Raw genomic sequence first — 22,457 nt, forward strand, 5'->3', positions numbered from 1 at the left:
CAGCTTCGTTTGCTTCCGTTTTCCGACACGCGGTTAACATATTGGAACTGATTTATAACAGAAGGTCAACGGTAACTATGTAAACAGTAAAGCATTGTTGTTGTTGTAAGAATTTATTAATTTATTTATTAAATTTGCTTAATTCTTTCAAGTTTGTTCTAATAAATTAAAGTGTCTGTTAAAAAAATGTTTATCGAGAAGAAAATTCAAATATACCATAAATTATACTAAAACATTTTATTAAATAAATAAAAGGTGATCAGTATTTAAATTAAGGTCACCCAAACAATTTCCATCTCTTTTTTTTATATAATAAAATATATATTATATATAATATAATATAACCGCTAATATAAGATATGAGCGGTTAATATAATTATATATATATAATGTAATATTATCATATAATATATATATGGTATATTTAATATAATATAATAAATATGAACAAGAATGAACATTTTTATAATCAACATAAAATATACATTAAGACTGAAAAGTTTTCGGAAATTCTCATTTAAAATTCGCGCGCTGTATATTTTTCGATATTTTAAGTTTATGTAGTTTGGCAGCACTGTCCTTAATTACTATGCCAAAAATGAGCGCGATCTGTCAGACAGTTCGTTTACGGCAGCTGTTGAAACCAGTTCACCTCAGTAGTGCGTTGCGAAATGTCTTCGACGGTCTTACGACCGTCCTGAAAGGCTTTGTACCACTCATAAACTTGAGTTTTCGATAAAACTGATTCCCCATAAGCCTTTTGTAGCATTCGCAACGATTCTGCACACGAAATTTCGTTCGAAACACAAAATTTGATGCAAACTCTTTGTTCAATATTTTTTTCCATTGTTTTTTTCGCAACGCACTACTGAGGTGAACTGGTTTCAACAGCTGCCGTAAACGAACTGTCTGACAGATCGCGCTCATTTTTGGCATAGTAATTAAGGACAGTGCTGCCAAACTACATAAACTTAAAATATCGAAAAATATACAGCGCGCGAATTTTAAATGAGAATTTCCGAAAACTTTTCGGTCTTAATGTATGTACAAAATAAAATAATTTTTATTGCTTAACTTAAGTTTTAAATCCCAATTATTTTAGCTATATATATTAAATTTATTTTTGATATTAAATCATACCTACAAAGGCTCCCTATTGTAGGAAAATTAACGTCCGTGTACAATTGGGAACAGTGCGCTCCTTTCAAGTAAAATGTCTCTTACAATTCAAAGATCTTTTTTATTGCTTGTAAAAGTTTTTAGTATATTCAAAACTATAAAATATTGAATATAAACACTTTAAGCCCATTTTTCTCAATTACAAAACTTTTAGTATGACTATATACTTAAAATACATAATACCACTGAAAATTGTCACCAAAGGGCTTGCACCCTAGTACACAGAGAATAGAGCGACCCTAAACATACACATTAAAAACTATAATATAAGCTCATAATATAATCAATTTGTTATTTGTCAGTTTTATCTGTCTTAATTTATAAAAAGTCTAAATCTTAAAGACAATGACATGACAAATAGTCAAACGAACATAGAAGTTCCTGGCAGAAATTCGATGCTTGAATCTTCTTTGGAACATTTCTTGCTCGACATTTATTGTTTTAAATGGTTAACTTAACAACAATTGTATTGGTTTGTTATTATATATATTATATACTATCTTGTTATTGAATTGTAATGAACATACACCAAGAGTCAATTGTTTCTGCTGCCAGTACTTTCTAGTCTATGTTATAAATACAGAAACACACTTTTCAAATAAATGCAAGATTGTACTATGTCCGCCTTATAGATATTTATGGAATCTATAAAGATATGATCTATAATCTACAATGTATATATAATGGAATTTTACAATAGTTAATATCCAATCTGATTTTCTAGTGTTTTAATTAAAGTTTCTTACCTTATGTTACACCTCTCCACGTTTATTCTTCATTGTATAAACATCATCTATCTTCTCTAGACTTGCAGATTTTTAGAGGTAGTCCAATAACTTTCATTCTGGCATTCTTACTTTATTTTTTTTTAAATATTGGGAACTTAGGCCAGTATGAGTGACAAACAAACGGCAGTCATATAGAAACACTAAATGTATCAAATAGTGTGCATATTGTCTCGTATTTGATATATAAGGTTTTTGTATATTCAATCTTATAGTATTTTCCGTCTTATGATGTTTTAGAAGTTTCTCTCGATATAATAATTTCCAAAGAAGTGATCTATTTATGATATCGTTAAAGTCAATAATAAGCACAGAAAGTTAGGGATTTAAAAAAGTTTTTGTAGTATTCTTATATTAAAAACAAATATTCTGGTTACTAAAGAAAGTGTTATATAAATAATATGTAATATGTATACGTATATAATTTACATGTATAACTCATATAAGGTCTTAAGCGACCGTCTACGAAATACTCCGAAATACGATGTAACATATTTGGATTACTTATTATTATTATTATTATTATTATAGATAGGTTGTGTATGCAGTGCCACTTGAAAGATCTTAGTGCAGCCTCTCGCCCAACTAGTCCAATTCCAAATTTTCAAAGAGTTTTGTCATAATTGTGAGCTGTATTTTAGCTAGTTGTTTAGGATCCTACACTTCACTGCATAGATAGTTAAGTCTGCGTCTTGCCAAGGCTGGGAAAACGCATAGAACGTATATTTGGATTACTTATTATTAATATCAATCTATTGCAGTTAATAAAGCTATAATATTATTATATATTTTAAATAAATAATTGCACTCATCGTAAGCAGGTCAAAGTAAAAAAAATCAATTTTTTATCTTATCCGACTACATAAATATCAAAAATTCTTTAATTCTAAATTTTGAAAAGCTCAGAAGTCGGCACAAACACAAAGTATCTCAATACTATCAAGATTTTATAAATCATAGTTAAAATTGAAAAAAAATTATAAATTTGAAATAGAATGCAAAAAACATTAACTACTTACAGTTGGCTAGAAAAATAACTAGTCAAAAATAACCAAAATTACAAGAATTTAAAGATTAAGATAAAATTATCTTAATCAAAAATTCTTATGTATTAAACAATAAATTCAACTATTCAAGTCGATAATGTAAAATAAATTATTTGTAAATTACAAGTAAATTAAATAAAAATTAATTGTCTTTTTATATGAAGAATGGTGAATAGTTGATGAATTTCAGTTGTCACAACGGTTCTCTTTGGGTGAATTGCAACTGAAACCAAACCTAATGACACCTAATGACTTTCTGAACATAAAAATTCACCTAATCACTGCTTAATGGCACAGTTAACCCATGACCTTTGAGTGGGTGGATGGATGCAAATTCATTTGGTTTTCTATGAATAAGGGTCCATGAAGTTTTGCGTCTTGCAACAAAAGCTAATGCACAAATATTGCCTTTAAGTTAAAAAATTATTTTAATGAGCATTCATGCTGAACTAAAATATTTTAATAAATTTTTAAAATGAATCATGCAGAGCCATTAAGGCATTTTATGCACTTTATTTGCCATACCTCATAAAACCATGCTCTCAACAACAACATTATCAACAACAGCACCATCAACGACAACAACAAGAACAACAACAATAGCAGTAGTAACAACATCAACGACAACAATGCGAACAATTATTTTAGTATTGAGATCAGATTGAGATCAGAAATGGTGCAAAATTCTACACACAGAGCCACGCTCCATGCTGGCTCACTGCTTTTATTAGCTATTTTATGCTGGTAGTTGGCATTCTCGTTGCTTAAGTGGGCCTTTGCTATTATTTCGTTAGCACCTCACTGACGATAGGTTAACGCGGTTACGCCGTGAAGTGCGCAGGCGGAAGTAGACACATTTAGCATACCCGTAACAACACGAAAAATAAGAGAAACCTAACGGCACCATTGTGTTCAAGTGACTACAGTCAACCATTGTCTATGCTAGAGTTTCCAAGGACAAACTACATTGCAGATTTCGTTTGATTTGATCAAAGCGTTGCCATAAAACTTTCCTTTTTTTGTATGTGCCTATCAACAACGGTTCATTGCAAAGTAGGTGTGCCGGAGCCTTAAATATAGCAAGGTTTAGCATCAACCATTTGGAGCAACACTTCAACTTCATCTACTGATTACTGACTTATGGTTGCTGACTTATGGTTTCTGGCTGCTGGCTTCTGGCTGCTGGCACCTTCAACACCAACTACATCACAAATAAAACAAAAAATTCGTCCAATACTTTTGGTTTGTAGGAGAGTTGAGGCATACGAAGCTATATTAAAAGTATTCATTTAATACAGATACTCGTATATACTTACCCATGCCGATACATAATGTGTGTGTCATGTTTTTGAATTAAGACAATAAACACAATATTTTTGTGGTGCTCCAAAATGCGAGCTTTGCTAATAAGTTGAGTTATTTTGACATTCCTTTATTGGAAAGAAAATCGCATTAATTTTGATTTAATCATGAATAATGGAACCTCAATTTAAAGACTGCAATTGGAATTGTTATTTGGCACAAAACTTGAGTCAACGCCTCAATAATTGTCTTCACTGTAGCTTAATATGCTCAATTGGCAGCGTAATTGATATAAAAACTGAAATGATGCCAGTCATAAGAATTTCTGCTGTGATTGCAAAACAAAACTCAGAATATTAAAAACATTAATTTTTGGTTTATTTATTTAACATAAACTTAAATGTTAGTAAAAATGAAGAAAAATCTAACCCATATTAATGTCATATAACTATCCAAAACTTAACGTTCAAACGTTCTTCGATATCCATTCTGTCGGTTTATCTATGACTTGATTTCATATAAAAGACACAGCCATGATCAAAAATGAAAGTTATATTTTATTAAATATTATTAACTAAATATTGTATTATGTTCACCTAATGGCATGCAGGTTTTGTACCTTATTCCTTTACCACTGTATCTGGTGGTTAAAATCTAGAGCATAATTCGACGTAGTCTATGCAAATAAACTGCTATCATAAGAGTTAGAGGACCACTTTTTTCGATACTTCACATTTTTTGGTCATTATTTTACATAAATAAGTATTAAAATTTATGACTGAAAATTCTGTCTATAGTAGTTGTATAAGGGATATATGTCAAACTCAAATCTGTAAGTTCTATTTTTAAAAGATATATATCCAAGAGCCTAGTCCCGCTTCAAACTCATAAAGGTTTTTTAAATCATTAAATCTTCTGATTTCTATTAAAAACTGCAGAACTTTTGATGTTATTTTTTATACAGTACTCAAATTAATTTATTAACAATATTACATTTATAAGAATACATCAAAACTCAACCCAATAAACTATTTTTATGAAATCCAACAAAATAAAACACTGAAACTGTGAAATATTCTACATCATACTCATTAACCATTAATAAAATATTGGAAAACGCAAGTATTACTAGTTCTTGATATGTATAATATATGCACACCACCACAATGCAATTATACTATTTAAACTAATCTATAAATTACTAGTTAAGTCGATAATCTGAGCTTCGAACCGAAATTCTTTCCCTTCCGGTTCGGTTTCGGTTTTCGTTCCTGCAAAAATATAAATTTTTTCGGTTTTCAATTCGGTTCCGGTTGGAAGCCCTGCTATATATCTGACAACACTAATCCGGGTAATGCAAACGAACCTATGTTTCACAGGTGACATTTCAGGCTTAAAAAGTAAAAAATTATATAGATTTGAATGAGTAAAATATCCGAAGAAATACTCTATGTGATTACTCTTCATTACTATACAAAATATGAAAATGCTACAAAATATGCTCAATAGTGGTTTGCTCGCTTGAGTTCCAGGAATTTCGATGTAAAAAATGCACCTCTTTCTGGTCACTCACTAAAAAAGTCTACGAAATTTTGCAACTGGTGCTGCAAGGCAAACACGCAAGTTGTCAAGATATAGCGAAGGTACTAAACATTACCCATTAGACAATTTCAAATTATTTAAAAAGAGCAGACTACGCAAACGCCCTCGATGTTTCAATACGATTTACATGATTAACTGTAAAGAACCAAATTACCATCAGTGAAATATTGCTAAAACTCATCGAAATTAAACTTTTTTGAAGCGAATTATCATAGACGATGAAAAATGGATTAAATGCGAGAATGTTCAACTGGTCAAAGGCTGATGATTCTGCACACACAACTTCTGGTCTGGATTAAATGCAAACAAGGTTATATTGAGTATTTGGTGGGATTGGAAAGGTATTGCCTATTACGAGCTGCTCCAGCCTATTGCAACGGTTAATTCGTTCCTCTACTGCTCAAAACTTGACCTTTTGAATGGAGTAATGATGGAAAAAAGCCAGAATTGAGACCAGCAGAAAAGCAGTTGTGTTCCATGATAATAACGTTAGGCCACACACATCTATAATGAATCGGAAGAAATTAGCGGAACTTGATTGGAAAGTTTCGATGCAGCAACCTATAGCTTGGACCATCTGAGTAATTATTTCCGCCTTTGCAAAACTCTTTAAAATTAACTGATCGAAGGTATAGAACACAAAACTTCTATACCGATGGAATTATAACGCTAACTGAAAAACGACAACACTTCATTAATAATATTAGACAACATAAACTTTATTAACATTAACTTTTAATAAGAAAAATTTTTATTGAAAAATGTACTAAAAAACAGCTGATATTATTTATATCACTAAGATTTACGTTAATAGTCATAACTGTATATTGTTCTATAAGTTTCTAACTATTCCACGATGATAGATTAACCATTAAAATAAAGCCATTAAAATTATCATAGGAGTGTGGAATATGAACTCAGGACTGCAACTAGTTTTCAATCATTAAACGAGTTAAAGTGAAAAAAATTCAAGAACCTCTCCAGAACCTCTCACTACAACATCGATAAGAAAACTAATACAATTTTTAATACGACTTGCGTACTTTATTCGAAAGACAGATAATACCATACTTAAACAGATCCTAAAACAAGAACATAATGGTTTTAGGACAAGTCAAACCCCCGTAGAATTGTTAACTTGACTTAGTCAAAGCAGACTTATGAACCATGAACATTCGCCATTCGTGTAAAATAGAGAAACAATATGAAAGAAGCCTTGTCTAATAACGGCTTGAAATAGCTAAGATAATGTTGGTGTTGAATAGGTTTACCTTTTACGATTAAACCTACATATTAGCATGTTCAACCAATAAAGAACATTTTTACTAATACCAAATATAACAAATATTACTTTTTTGAAAGATTCCCATGGGAAAGCATTAGTTATTCTTAAACTAATTTGTGTTATGGTTTGCCGTTAATTGTTTATCTTATCTCTAGTCCTTTTCATAGAAATATGTGGTCTGAATCTGGTCGTTTATCGTTAAAGTTAAAAGATGTTTGATGTCTAACGATAACATTGCTAAAATAACTATTCACAATGTCCATTATACAATGAACTATTTACTATCTTATATTCAGTTTATATTTAGCGCGCCTGTTTACATACGTACCTACATATATTTTTTAATAATTTTTTTTACTATGTTTTTGATGGTTTTCATTATGTTCAAAATGTTACACTAAAACAAATTTTGAGTTATTTTGGGTGTTTACGTATTGCTACCTTTTACAAAATCAATCAAAAACCATTTGCTCTTGTTTGTCAGAAACATAAATAAATTAAAAGCTTTGATACATAATTTATTACACGACACTCACTGTAGAAGGTCAGCGCGGTAACAGTACAGTGCCCCCATACAGTTACAGTTAACTGTTATGTTAAAGGAGTGCACTGTTAACAACCGAAGCAGCGATTAATGTTCACTTGAGCTTACGAATTCATATAAAAAAAATGCCAGCGCACATAACTTAAGACTTTACGCCGATTAAAAAAATTTTATCTCCAATATTCACACACTAATCATGTTATGATGGAATTGAAATCTCAATATAAAAATATTTAAGAAAATTTTACATAAAATTAGTGTGTGATTAATAATTAATCAATTAGTAAATATTATAGCCTAAGTAGTTCTTGTAACCTTGAACTTAACAAAATTATTTTGGAAAGTCTCTTTGGTTTAAAATCAATCAAAAAAATATTTGCTAAAAAAGTATTATATATTATATTGATATATATAAATTTATTATTGTGCCATTTTTATACTAATTAAATAAATGGTTTATCAAGTCAAAAAACTGTATGTACTAATGTAAAGTATCTATAATTTGAGCATTATTATATGTATCTATTACTTTGTTTGTTAATACACTAGTCTCTTAGTTTTTAAGCTGCTTGATCAAATTCTTGACAGGGCTTATTTTAAAACAAGACAAATCAAGTCAACAAATAAATGAAATTGGAGGAGTATACATTCTGGGAGAAAAAAAACATCTCGATTCAAAAATTGAGCCACAAAAAAGCATCAATCAAGCAAATTTTATTTTGTGGTCTTTAAACTTGACCCAATTGGCTGTAATGTGACTATTTAAAACTTTGTCTAATATTTTATACATTTTTTATAAGCAAATGGAGATATGGCGTTCAACTTTCTCAATTTTTGAAGTACTTTCCTTGAAATGGTAATTTAAGATTTGAGAACAAAAAAAGTCACACGCGGACATAGTAGCTAAGTAGATAAGTTTGAATTTTCTTTTGTATTTACCGATAGAAAGAACAGCTAGTTTTGGTATCACAGGTGCTTTAAGGACATGCTCTACAAATGCACTAAATATAATATTTATTATAGATGAGTGTTGGGCTATTAGTCAGTTTTCTTGATTTGGATTTTCAATAAAAAATATTTTATTATTTTTTATTAAAAAATCTAACTTATAGCCCAACACGCAGCTATAATAAAGTTTATAAAAAAAGTCAGTGTATATAAAGTGGACTAAATATAATGTTAAATTTTCTACACATTAATCTCCATATTGAAAATATGACTTACAACAGCCCTGTTAGGTTTAAAGCAACAGGTTACTGGGCAGACCACACATACAGACATGGTCGGATCCTGAACACGTTTCTTATGTATGTGCATAGGATTACATATGACTACTTAACCTCCAATATATCTTTTAAAAGCAGAGAAACGATAGTAACATTTTCACGAATAGCTCAAAAATTAATTGCGGAATAGATGGAGGATATTTTTGTTAAGTACAAATATAAATTACTCTCAAAGGCTGTGTACTGAAGCTACAGTTTTTTAGGTTCAAGTCTTAGCAATCAAGAAAGCATATTGATTATTTGCAAACCATAGTAAGAATAGATATAAAAGCTACTATTTCATTGACAGCTAAACGGCAGTTAAAGCACTTGAATTTTTCACCATTAAACTAAAACTAGTAAGAGAGTGTAGGAAACAAATTAGCGCGGTTAATCAGCTCACGAAGATTACTCTTTATGGATTCCGATCATGGAAACATTGAAGGGAATGAAAAACCAGATAGTTCAGCCTTATTAGAGACACATTTCTTCAGTTTATGCAGTTAACTAATAATAAATAGAAGTCACTCATAACATATAAAACATTAAGATCAACCTGGTTAATAGAAGGAATATAATTTTACGGAAGTTCTTTATTGACAATCTATCACACTGTCCATCAATAAAAACAAATAATTTATTAAACTATTTAAATTCAACTGGTTGGATTTAGTTTATCTATAGCGGTAAAGAACTACTACAGTTTTCACTAATAACATATAATTAAAACAGCTGCGTATAAGAATGTCAAAGCAAATAGCTTGAAATAGCTGGAATGTTCTAGATCTATGTGTCGGAGAACAACATTATCGGCGAGGGGTGTATGGAGGGAATTATTTAAGTGAGTGTTTTTGAAAACAAAATTAAAATAATAATTATTTAATAAAAATATTTAAAATGGTCCGAAATATTTTATTGTACATTGAATTTTCAAACTCAACCCGTTTTATATATTCTTATCATCAAGAAATAAATTTCACTTACCATTCCAGGCATTGTTTCAATATCCGTACAAGAAAGACAAATTTAATAGACTTCTCCATAGATGCTCCCATTTAAAAAAACAACGAGACCACAAAGAAACTAAACCACTTTATAATATTTAGAAATGAAACTTATAATGGAGGAATAGTCTTACTCCCTTTACGAAGGATCGATTTTCAACAATATGTCAAAACTAGATAATTCAGCTTAAGTTTTATTTTAAAAAATATTTTCCTAATTAAAAGTCACCCTTTTCAACTATTTTTGGTTCTTAATGATCTCTGATATCTGATCTGAGATAGTTTTTGTGTCTGTGCTGACATACACTGCTTAGTAAGCAATTTTTTAAAATGTGGAAATTAGAGTTAATTAAATTTCTTAATATTTTTCGTCTTCTCAACTTCATTAATTTTTTCCTAAAATCGTACTCAAGTCCTTGTAGTGGTTGTGATATTCCAGACTGACAGATGTTTTGTCTTACTTAGAGTGTTATGATACCTCATCTTCTTCAATTTTAATTGTTTTTTTTTTAAAATTAATTGTAATTTTTCAATGGAATAAATTTCTCTACAAGTCTAATGCATTTCTCAAAATGCGCTTTTGATTTTGTATTAATTATTTTCTGCTAGGGAGAAATTTTGCAAACTTTTTTTCCGAAATCCCAAATGAAGATGAGTGCAAATTTAAACCAAAGTACAATCGCGTGTAATTAATACAGTTTTTCTTCGTCAAATCAAAAAAATTTCACTGCCATCGAAAGAAATGCCATCATCAGTGGGAAACTTCCATTCTCAAGTTATTGTCTTAGTAGCTTTTGTGGATTGCGGCTTCTTCGGCACTTCACGCATTTTCCCTTTGCATATGTTATGTTCGTTAGTGCGGTTTTGGGAAAATATTTAATTCATAACATAGTCGAGATATGAATATGAGCAAAACCTCTTGTATATTCACAGATGCACACATCTGCCCTTCGATAAGAAAACTGCATTTTCTGCTCCATTTTAGCAATCTTCTGTCATCTTGACATAGACTGTGGACTGCGAAAATAGTTTGTGGCAAAGAAAGTGAAAAATTAATAGCAACTCCAACTCCATTGTTGGATTAATATGATATCTCACTTTGCTCCCAGGCGCAGCGATTCTATTTCAATTTAAATGAAATGAACTTGGAAAATTTTATTATAATTCTTCATACAATGAAAATTAGTCATTTTAAAAAACAATGTATGCATGACATGTCACCATTCCAGAGCTGAAGTGGTTTATTGTTTCTTTTGAATTTTTTGAGGATTTTTAAAATTTAACTTAATTATTTTATATTAATTACCAACTCTGACTGATTAATCTGATGATTAATCTTTGAGCTATGGGGTGATATATCTGATATATATATCCGCCGTCATTAGTTTTAATAAAGTTTATTTGGTCATTTTTATTTATGGCCTTTTTTAATTTTTCGGATAGCATCCTTATTCCAACAAAAATCTTGAACAATTGATTTTCACTGGCTCTCCGGTCGGCCAATTTCTTACCACTAAGGGACTTTTACAGAGCCCCGTAACGAATGTTAGTCAGATGAAGCGAGGTTCATGCTTTACAGCGAATACTTCAAAACTTTTTAACCAAGTTCCATTAATTTGTTTCGAATTATATGAAGTATATATGTATAAAATTACACTAAACGACATATTAGAAGTTTAAATCGTTAATTATGAAAAATATAGTTTCTGATAATACTATAACATGAAATCCACAACACACTTTTGAACCCAAATATTAAAAAAAAACAAAATTTAGAACACTTCTTTACTAGTTATTGTCTAGACCAGATGCGATCGCTGACCAATACAAATCACTGTACACATTGGAGTTTCGCAGAAAGAAATACATTCGTTCATAGCTGTTTTCTACAAAAATAGAAATACGGTTATAATTTTAAATTTAATTTTATTAATTTATCAATTTAAATTCATTTATTTCGGATACTATAAAAATAAAATAATGTAGTTCTACCAATACACCAAAAGAAAATTTATGTGATTGTAGTAGATTAAAAACATGGACCGGAATAATATTTAGTGTATCTCTTACAAAGAGCAATCAATGGGTTTTACAAGAATCAGTTCCGATAATTTAACAAAAACTAATATATGTAAATACTTAAAGGTATGAGTATTAATATACTTAAAGGTATATTAAAGGTATAATCTAAAAGTTTGGTATGCTTAGTACCAAGTAACTGAGCAAGTGATCCATCATTTGTTATTGCACGCAGCTCATTAACAGAAAGAGAGAATACTTTTCCATTGTAAAAAATAAATACTTAAAGATCCTCTATTGTATTATTGACCATCGAGCATTAAAAAATTCGGAACTTATTATCTTATCATCGAATGCTATACTTTTACTCTTACATTCTTAACAAAACTGAATCGTCATAGAAAAATTAATAAAACTTCAAAATTTTTAATTTGAATTAAGTTGTAAAAATTAAACAATAAATTCCTCAGAAGTCTAAAAGATTGGAATTCGTCTATTCTGCTCCATTTCCTATGCCGCAAATCAATCCAGCAAGTATTTCTTTAATACTTTTATAGTTTTTGTGACACTGATCCTTTTCAAATTTTAGGATGTCTCACATACCACGTTTTATAGATGAAAACCGTGTTATTGCAGTTTTAAAATGGCCGCAAGTAATTGAAGCGGTAGAAGAAGGAATACGCGCCGCTTCCTCAAAGCCAGAACCAGCTCCGCCAGCAAGCAACTGCGGAAGTAAAAATCCCTATGCCATACAACCTGCACGCATCTTCACACAGGCAGGTTTTAATAGTTGTAATTACCTACTTGCCATGCCCGGATTTTTGGGCGATTGGGAGTTAGAGCCAACAGACCGTAAGAAAAGATGCTCAAACCAACAGGATTCTAAACTTAGCACTTTAATATGTAAGTGTGTCACAAATTTTCCAATCAATGAAAGTTGTCCTTGCCCATTGCCGCACGTAATGGCACACATATTATTCTACAATGTGCGGTCCGGTTGCTTGGAATGCATCATTGAAGCGAATACTCTTACGGTTTGGCGTACGGCTGCTGCTTCGGCTGTGGCTACACGGTATTTGTATTATAGACGTTTCGGTAAATCTGAAAATCGTGTTATAAATCTGGCCATTATTGGTTCTGGAGTGGAAGGGCATGTGCATGCGCTTGCTATGCTCGAGACCTTCTGCCTTAACACTCTATATTTATGGGACGAAGATATAGAAAAAGCAAAATGTCTTGCTAAGAGACTTTGTCCGGATGCACCGAACGTAGATATTAAAATTGGACAATCCGTCCAAACTACTGTGAGCGATGCAGACGTTATATGCATGTGTACTGACTCATGTGAGCCTTTATTGACAGCTGACATGATAACTAAGCCATCAGTTCATATTAACGGTTAGTGAGGATATAACAAATTATTATACCTTCATAGGTTTACATATAAGTTTATACTCGTTTGAAAACTAAAAATAATTGTAATATTCATTCCATAACAGCGGCTGGCATGTATGGACAAATTGGTCGAGATGTTTATGAAAAAGCAGCTATTTATACGGATTCAAGAGCACACGCGCAAGAAATAAAAAATCTGCCTGGTCCAATAGTTGCCGAGGTGGGAGAAGTCATAAAAGAAATGGAATATCCACCAATAGAAGGTATAACGATATTTCAATGTATGGGTAAGTATTATCTTAATAATCGTTACGAGTTCCAAATCGACAGTAATGTCTATTTGATATTTGATATTTAACAGGAATGGCGGCTGAAGACGCACCCGTTGCACACATTGTGTACAATGCGTATAGATAAATATTTGCGTATACTTACTAACCGCAGCTAAGGTGATGGAGCGAGTAGACAAGACCATCAATTTCCTAAATTGTTATTTTCAAGAAATAAATCCAGTTCAAGGGCTTATTAAACAAATTTGAAGTGTATTAAGAAAATTTCTTTATTTAAAATTTGATCACAGGCATGATAAATTCATATTCTACTGTGTCCTTTTCAATAAAGCAAACTAACAAAATAGGTAACTATTGTAATTTTTATTTAAACAATTCATCATCTATTCCAGAAAGGCCAACAAAACTATAGACACTATCTTTTTACGTAGCCTTTTAAGTCTTGGGCGTAGGCAACACTCAGTATTGCTCGATGAATGTTGATAAATCTGTTAGAAAGTTTGACATTTTTTTGAATTAATATCATTACAACCTTTCAATTTACGCGCGTTTATTGTGTTGTTTACATCCATTCTAAATTGTGTCTCTGCGAAAAAATGGAGTTATATAATGAACATTTTCGTGCGATGAATTTTTATGATTTTCGATGTTACATACCGAGAGATAGAGGCGTATTTGAGCATTAGTAGAACTAGTAAAAATATTTGTACCAGTTAGATTTCCCATAATATAAAAATGCACATACTGATTTGTTCAACGAAATGCTGGATCTAAGCCTATAAGCCCAAAAGAAAACAGCAATCCACTGTTCAGGGTTTGCATAGTGAGCCTTTGGAAATTTGAGGAATAACAACCATCCTTCACCACGACAATGCGAGCTTGCACACATGAGTACAAACAAATGAGTTTGTGACCAATAAAAATGTCGAATTGATGGGTTATCCGACTTACAGTCTCGACTTGGCTCCCAATGACTTCTTCTTGTTCCCAAACATTAAGAAAAAAATGCGTGACGAGCGTTTTTCCACGCCCAAACAGTCCGTTGAGTCAATCGAATCGAAAAATATAATCGAAAACTAATTAACCACCTTACTTTCAATATTATGGGCTGACTTCTCAAAACTTAAAAGGCATTCCTCGTATGTATTTGTACATACAGAGTTCATACATTAATCGGACCACCTGAATAAAAACAAAAAAAAGAAAATTTGTTATTTTGACACCTATTAAGATTGTTCTTGCGTCATCTTTGGACAATATCCTATTCTTAATCTAGAAGTATGGGTTGACATACTCTTACATTTATTTATTATCATACTCATGATACTCATGAAATAACAATTTTAATAGTGTCTAATATAATAAAACTTGTTTTAATTCGTGTTTTTTTAATTTACACAATCCGATTAATTGAAACCGATGATGACATCAATTTTTAAAAAAAATCGGTTGAGAAATTTGTTAAAGGATAATACTGCTTTCCGTAATGGTACTCCTTATGATTTTGTTTTATTGCTCCGATACATTGAAGTGACAAACTTTTTTTCATCTTAACCAAGGCTAGTTTCGATTAACACTTCCTCCACACCCATAGCGTTTCCATCTCAACCTTCTACCATCTTCTAACTTCGTTCAACACCTCATCCCAGTCTATGTAATCATCATGTAATCCAATAAAATTTTCTGTTTTAATAGTCTCTCCTCGTTATAACATTTTCAGTGATCTTGTCTTATTCCAGTTCGAGACTTATAATTTAATTGTGTTTGAACATATATCTTAAGGGCCCATTAGACAGCAACGTTCGTTGTCAACGCGCGCTTGCCATTACACAAACAATTTTTTAAAAATTTTTTAAACACGCCCCAGATAAAACAACAAATATACTAAAAAATCGCTCTCACATGAGAATTTTTTTTCTCCTACTTTTCCTCCTACTTTGTGAAATGCGAAATTTGTTTGTGTAATAGTAACATTTGAAATTTTAAGAAATGTGTTGACGAAAATCAAGAAATTTTGATATTTCTTCAAACATGTTCGTGTTTTTGCATATACAGTCGGATTTGGTCGGCATGCAAAATTTTATTTATTTTGAGAAATGGAAGCGTAAACATCGTTTAAATGCACGCATGATTTGTCGTTAGCATGCGATGCTTTGCAAATATGAATGAATTTTATTTTAAATATTTATATTTTCTACCTAGGTAAAATTTTTTAATTTCCAAAACATTTTATTAAGGAGAATTAAAATATTAATAACCTTGGGCTAAAAAAAAATAACCAAACATTAAATTACAATAAAAATTTTGTTTTAAATATTAATTGCATTGTGCACCTACGGAAAATTTGTTATTAAAAAATACCAAAAAAAAAAATTAAATTATATAAAATATAATATATATAAAAATAAATATATAAATTGAAATCATAAAAATAAATATAAATATATAAATTAAAATTATAAATTAAATGTCATCATTTTTCGTAAGGAAATTACGCATAGCAGCCGCTGTCGACACTTCAGCGATTGCTTTAATACTGATGAGTGAACAAATTTTGCATTGTTTGCTGGAGGCGTGTTTAAAAATTGTTGGTAAATTTAATGTGTAATGGAGAGAGAAGACTTCGTGTGTTTGTCAACGCGCGTTGATGTCTAAAGGCCACTTTACTCAAGTCAGACATTAAAACCAACAAATACATATCTTTAGTCAAGACATCCATTGTTTCTATAGCTAATTTCTTTGCACCTCTAATGCATTCACAACTGTTCACTATAAACTCAATTTAATAAGTATGTTCATTTCAAATACTGTAATGCAGTTTTCTGAATATTTGTTGTGGTACCCCTCATTTCACAATTTAAAGAATTTTACTGCCCCTCATATTTAACGTAAAATACGTAATGAACGTTTGGAAAAATTAGTAGGTCAGTCGATTATTTATTTTTCAAACGACAAAAGACGAATTGTGTCCTTTACTTTGTCCATTTAAAATCTTTTTTTTTCTCTTGCACTGCTTAACCAAGGGACTTTCTGATTACCATTGTTTCAAAGTCAACACTGTCAATAACACCCATCCCCCTCTAGACTTCGAATTCGAATTATGGTGCTATCGACTGATACTTGAAACCGCTTAAATTGATCATGAAAGTAAAAATTACTGAAAGACGTGAATCTGGGAAGATGAAAGATATCGTGACTTATGAATCTAGGACAGAGGTTCGAATAAAGTGAGATCACTCGTACGGAAGGTTATAGACAAGTTAAGAATAGAAATCATGTTAACCAACATTCGAAGTGGGTAAGCCATTAAGAAGAAAATTAATTCGATCAGTGTTATTGTTTATGTAAAACTGTGGTTAATGTGTTATCTCCTGACAAAATGAACCACCTTTTATTCATGTTAGTATTATCTAAGAATTTTTATATGTATTATCCTCTTATTGTAGAGTTTTGATGAATAAGAAAAATCACGATCTAGTGAAGGTAGTATTCCATATTATCATTCAATAAAAATCATTCAATAGGTTAGATCCTAGGTGATTTCCTATTTCGCTCCTTTCTTATCTAATAGCGACATACGCTTTAAGTTAAGCGTATGTATATAATTGCTTATTTTATTCCTGCACTTGTATCGTTTCATTTGTTTATGTGGATCGACATAATAAATGGATTATTACTACAAGTTATTACACTTATCGCAAAGATGTCAAGATATCAAGAATATCCTGAACGACTGTCCGGCTATGGGCTGGTCTAAAACACTGGTTTAAGGAGTAATTACCTATTTTTTGTTAGCCTCCTAAAGTTGTATACACGTCTGTCTGCGATGAGACACTTAATACTTATTATTTAGAATTAAAGAAAAAATTATTTTTCAATTTGATCAATGAAGGGCACTTTTAGTTGTAAAACTAAAATCCTATAAAGTTATAAATATTCAAAATAAATTTTTTTCTTACTATATTTGAATATAATTATTTAAATTAATTTGTGAGTAATAAGTTAGGAACATATGCTTCAAGAATATATTATATAAATGTAAAATATTTCGCTTAAATAAGAAATAAAAATGCTTCATTTAATTTTGTTTAAATTAATATTTTTTAATTTTATTTTCATTTTTTCTTTTTAAGTATATAACTTATTGATTTTATTACTATTTAATATAACTTCTTGATTTTCTTTTTCAATTTGAAATTTATTATTCTAGATTTAAACTGTTTTTATATGTGATTTTGTTTTTCGTTAAATATTTCTTTATTTTATTTTTTAAATTTAAGCTTTTTATTTAATAATAACTAATTTTCTTTCGTTTCATATTTAATATATTAAATGGTAATTTATTAATTTATATATATTTATAAATATATAATTAATATAGTCATAATTATAATAATATAATAATTATAATAATTATAATAATTATAATAATAATAATAATAGTAAAATACTCAACAAATATTTTGTAATTAGTTTTATATTTTTGTTTTATTTTATTTTTATAATTATTAATGTTAGATTTATATATTTGCTGCTTAGTTTTTAAATTAAATTAAACTAATATAATTCAGCATTAATCAAATTAATGTTTTTAATTATGGGTATGTAGTTAGTTTTGTATATCTGATGATTTTTCAACTTAAAAGAGAAAAAAAAAATTTTTATGAAATTAAAAATAATAAAAATAAAAAGCTTAAACAACATTCATTCAATTATAAATGATCAAAATGATTAGTATTTTGAATAACTTATATAAGTTAATAATAAAATTCTTAAATAGTTTCAAAAGAAACAAAATCGCGCATACACAACAAAAACATTTTTTTAATTTATGTTGTTTTGATTCTCATTTTACAAATATTTATATAAAATAAAAATTTTCTTTAAAAAAAACTGCTTACAAAGTAAATATTTTCGTAATAGTTACAATTTTATAATAACTTAAAAAACTAATATAAAAGGAAAGAGTTTCGAAAAAACACGAATTTTTTCTATTTTTAGTCTATATACATATTCTTCTCCCGACTGAGAAGTAAAGGAGTAACGTTGTTTTTATTTATCCATTTTAATTTTGTTGCAAAAACACTGAAGCGAACCCATCAAAAATCTAACCTGCATTATTATTTATTTTATTCTTTATATTTAATTTATTTATTTATTTTTTGTTTTGTTTTGTTTTTTTTTCTTGTTTGCTTTCGTCTTTGTTTGCAATTATAAATGTTTTATTATTACTTTGATTTCAGAGATAATTTTCTTGTTCTCATGAACATAAAATAAGTTAAAGAATTTTTATTTAATTATTACAATTATGTTTTATTTTTAAAGTTACTTTTTGTTTGTGAATTACTTTTATGGAAATTAGAATTTTGTTATAACACTATTACTTCTTTGCTGTTCAATTGATTTTTTGTTTTTTCTTTATTATAAATTAATTAATATATATATACATAAATGTATATATATATTATGTTTATATTAAAATTTTATTTTTCAGTTTTAATAGTAATATTAATTAATTTAAAGTTATTTAATTATTATATATGTGTATATATTTTGCATTATTATAATTATAAATTATAATAAGAAGTAGGCATAATTCTAATAAAATTTAATTTTTTAACACTAATTTTTTCTTTGCATTATTTCAATTTCTTTATTTTATTTTATTTTATTTTATTTATTATAAAGTTTCTCTCTTTTCTGAACTTGTTTTAATTACAATTATGTACTTAATAAGTTTTTAGACTAACCACAAAATGTACTGTCGCCTTTCATATATATTTATGTATATATAGTTTTAATTATACTTGTGTTTTGTTTAAATAATCCTTCAATGGTTGTTGGTTTAAATATTTCTATTTGTATTAAATTTTCAGTTGGGTTCTCTTTCTCTATTTTTCATAAAATTTGTTTAATTTATTTTACTATTTAAAAATTGCATTAAATTAAATAAACTTAATACGAAATGCAGTAAAACAAAATCATGCAAACTTTTAAAACAATTTTTTTTTTTCATAACAAAATTAAATTTGAAAAAACTTATTAACAATGTAGAGAATTTTATGAGTTCTTAGTTGTTGTTATTACTACTATTATTGTTGTTGTTGATGTTGTTGTTGTTGTTATTGTTATTATATTTGTCTAGAAGAAACAAACACCCTGAAAATTATTTTATTTAAAAGACGCGTTAGTGTTAAAGATATTTCACTTGTAGATATTCTATTCTTCATGAACATAGTTTCTGACTTTAACCATCCATCCTTTTCATCATGTTATCATGTTATCATGTTATGTTGTTTATTTCATAATATTCCGAATGTTAATTAACAATAAAATTCAGAATACATTATCACATTAATTTTATCGCTCTAAAATATTTATGGAATTTTTTTTGTTTGTTTTTTGTTTTTGTTTTTGTTTTTGTTTTACTATAGTGTTTTGGTTTAACTTTATAAAACAGTCAATAAATATTATTTATTTTATATACATTACAACAACAAACAGTTTTACAGCTTTAGCTATAAATGAAGATGAAACTTCTAAGCCATTTATTTTCCATCCTACAATTTATAATCAAATGGAGTGAATGCAGTTGAAGCGCTCCCAATGCGCCGCTCTTCACATTGAGATTTTTGTATATAAGCAACAACAACAATGTCCAATATTTATTTAACATGAATTTTCTATTGGCAGTGCATTTATGCATTTATGCTGCAATTTATTGGGTTTGTTATACGATTATCATCACTTCCAATAATGGCTGGTATGCATAGATCCAGGTCCATTTTGGAAGGCATACAAATTATTATTACAATTATCGTTGGCTTCCATGTTTATTGAATTGTAGCTTTGTTTTTGTTTAGTTGGTTTGCTTTTGATTGGTTTTGTTTGCTTTTGCATTTTGTAAGTTTTGTTATTTGCTTCAGTGGCCCTGCAATGCACTTTACTATTACTATTTAGCATTGCTGTTGCAGAAGAAGCACGCTTGCGATACTGTTTTTGTACTTTTGTCTGTTGTTCTTCTGCAGCTGTTGCTGCCGCCGCCGCTCCTGCTGTTTTATAAGAAACTATTTGTAAATTTTGATATATTTTAATGTTTTTTGCAGCTTTCGTTCTAGTCTGTTTGTTTCGATATATTTTGCTTTCAATTATGGTATCGAATTCTTGAGTTTCAGTTGTCTCACTACGTTGTTGCTGTTGTTGTTGTTGCTGCTGTTGTTGCTGTTGACATCGTATAAACGGTTGTCTTTCCATTTGTTGTTCTTTACCGCTTGAACTTTTGTTAGTTGCAATCAGCATTAGTAATTAGGAATTTGAGTTTCGTTTTATTTGCAGCTAGGATGAGCTTGACTGATTTAGGTTACCGAACATGCCTGCTGAGAATGATGTTTGTCCTGCTGAATTGGCTTGTGATGTTGTAGATTGTTGCTGTTGTTGTTGCTGCTGCTGTTGTTGTTGTTGCTGCTGTTGTTGTTGTGTTAGTGATTGACCACGTCCATGTTTTGGTACGGGCGGTTGTATATATTCATGCCTCGCTAAGGAGAATACATCCATACGATCTTCTTTGCGATAAGCGAGACAACCTCGTATAAAACTCTATTGAATAAAAAAAAAAAAAATAAATTACATTCGTTAGTGAATTGTCGAATATGGATCTTCATATGCTACTTGTACGTACCTTAGCTTCATTTGATACAGTCGGTTTATTGGAAAATTGTACCTCTGTTGCTTTGAGTATTGTGTTCTCTTCAAGTATAGTTGCTTGAGATTGATTGTGGCCGAATGGTTTTTTACCATATAGACATTGATAAAATATAACCCCTACACTCCAGACATCTACTTTTGATGAGATTTTTGGTGGATTTTTGCCAACAACAAAACATTCTGGAGGCAAATACCTAAAATAAAAAATTAAACATTAGTTATATTTATCAAATTTTTTTATTAAAATCACATTTGACGATAAAACTACTTTCTAAATAAAGCCTAGTACTAATATTTAACTATAAATATTTAACAATATTTTTCGGAACATTTTTTTTTATATGTTAGTACTACGCTTTAAAAGAAAATAAATAATAGTGACAAACCAACAAATTTTTATTTTAATTAAAGGAGTTAGATTCAAAGTTAATTAAAACAATACTCAGCCCTCAAGAAGAAGTCAAATAAACTTCGAAACGTCAGCTATATTTATATAGATATAACTATATAAAAATAAAAATATTGAAACCAACTAGGTACTAACAAATCATTATTATCTGTAGTTAAGTTTTGGAAATATTTATTAGTCTAATTATAGGATATAAGAGCCCATCAATGGACGCAATGTCACAAGCCCACCAAATACTAATAATCAAAATATAATTATCTAAACTGCAAGTGCTACCTTTGCGGCTGACAAATTCGAAACAGAGACGTCGTGTGGTTTAACCGTACAAACCAAACCTGCTGTTTTATCAATTATTGTTTACTTAACCAACAAAGCACACGCTGTGCTACCATTAGAACGAATGCATAAACCACAGCTATATACAATTTAATTATTGTTATCATACTTTTAATATTAGTTGTTGAACTTAAAAGAATATCTTTTCTACAATAATAAATAATAAAGAATTAACAGAAATTAAATCATGTCACCACTCTATCAAGTCAAAACGTAAATTTTTCAAATTTCAATTTAAATTTATGTTCCCAGAAACTCTAAACGTCTATCCAAACATATCCATAAGATATAT

General features: G+C 29.4%; 3 protein-coding genes across 12 annotated transcripts in view; 1 reads left to right on the top strand and 2 right to left on the bottom strand.

Annotated features, from left to right (window-relative positions):
- Positions 1-12,482: 12,482 nt before the first annotated feature.
- On the top strand, positions 12,483-13,909 carry LOC119667178 (ketimine reductase mu-crystallin-like). 2 transcript variants are annotated; one of them, XM_038076469.1, is made up of 4 exons: positions 12,483-12,565; positions 12,621-13,429; positions 13,531-13,713; positions 13,788-13,909. In XM_038076469.1, exons 2-4 carry the CDS (start codon positions 12,622-12,624, stop codon positions 13,841-13,843), a joined length of 1,047 nt encoding a protein of 348 aa, XP_037932397.1. In that variant the 5' UTR covers positions 12,483-12,565; position 12,621; the 3' UTR covers positions 13,844-13,909. The 2 variants fall into 2 exon arrangements, with proteins under 2 accessions (XP_037932397.1, XP_037932405.1); XM_038076477.1 differs by having other exon boundaries at positions 12,483-12,561.
- Positions 13,910-20,460: 6,551 nt separating this feature from the next.
- Positions 20,461-21,015, bottom strand: LOC119666362 (putative uncharacterized protein DDB_G0282129). The gene has a single exon (XM_038075642.1). The coding sequence runs from the start codon at positions 21,013-21,015 to the stop codon at positions 20,461-20,463; it is 555 nt and encodes a 184-aa protein (XP_037931570.1).
- A 19-nt stretch (positions 21,016-21,034) lies between these two features.
- LOC119669144 (serine/threonine-protein kinase tousled-like 2) overlaps positions 21,035-22,457 on the bottom strand; it is a 130,960-nt gene continuing 129,537 nt past the window's right edge. For all 9 annotated transcript variants that reach the window (XM_038078935.1, XM_038078941.1, XM_038078942.1 and 6 more), the window contains 2 exons: positions 21,395-21,614; positions 21,035-21,312 (listed from right to left, as the gene is read on the bottom strand). In XM_038078935.1, the coding sequence (XP_037934863.1) occupies positions 21,052-21,312; positions 21,395-21,614 (481 nt within the window). In that variant the 3' untranslated portion in view covers positions 21,035-21,051. The remainder of the gene's footprint in view (positions 21,313-21,394; positions 21,615-22,457) is intronic.

The sequence above is a fragment of the Teleopsis dalmanni genome, chromosome 1 (assembly GCF_002237135.1).
Source record: "Teleopsis dalmanni isolate 2A chromosome 1, ASM223713v2, whole genome shotgun sequence".
Taxonomy (NCBI): domain Eukaryota; kingdom Metazoa; phylum Arthropoda; class Insecta; order Diptera; family Diopsidae; genus Teleopsis; species Teleopsis dalmanni.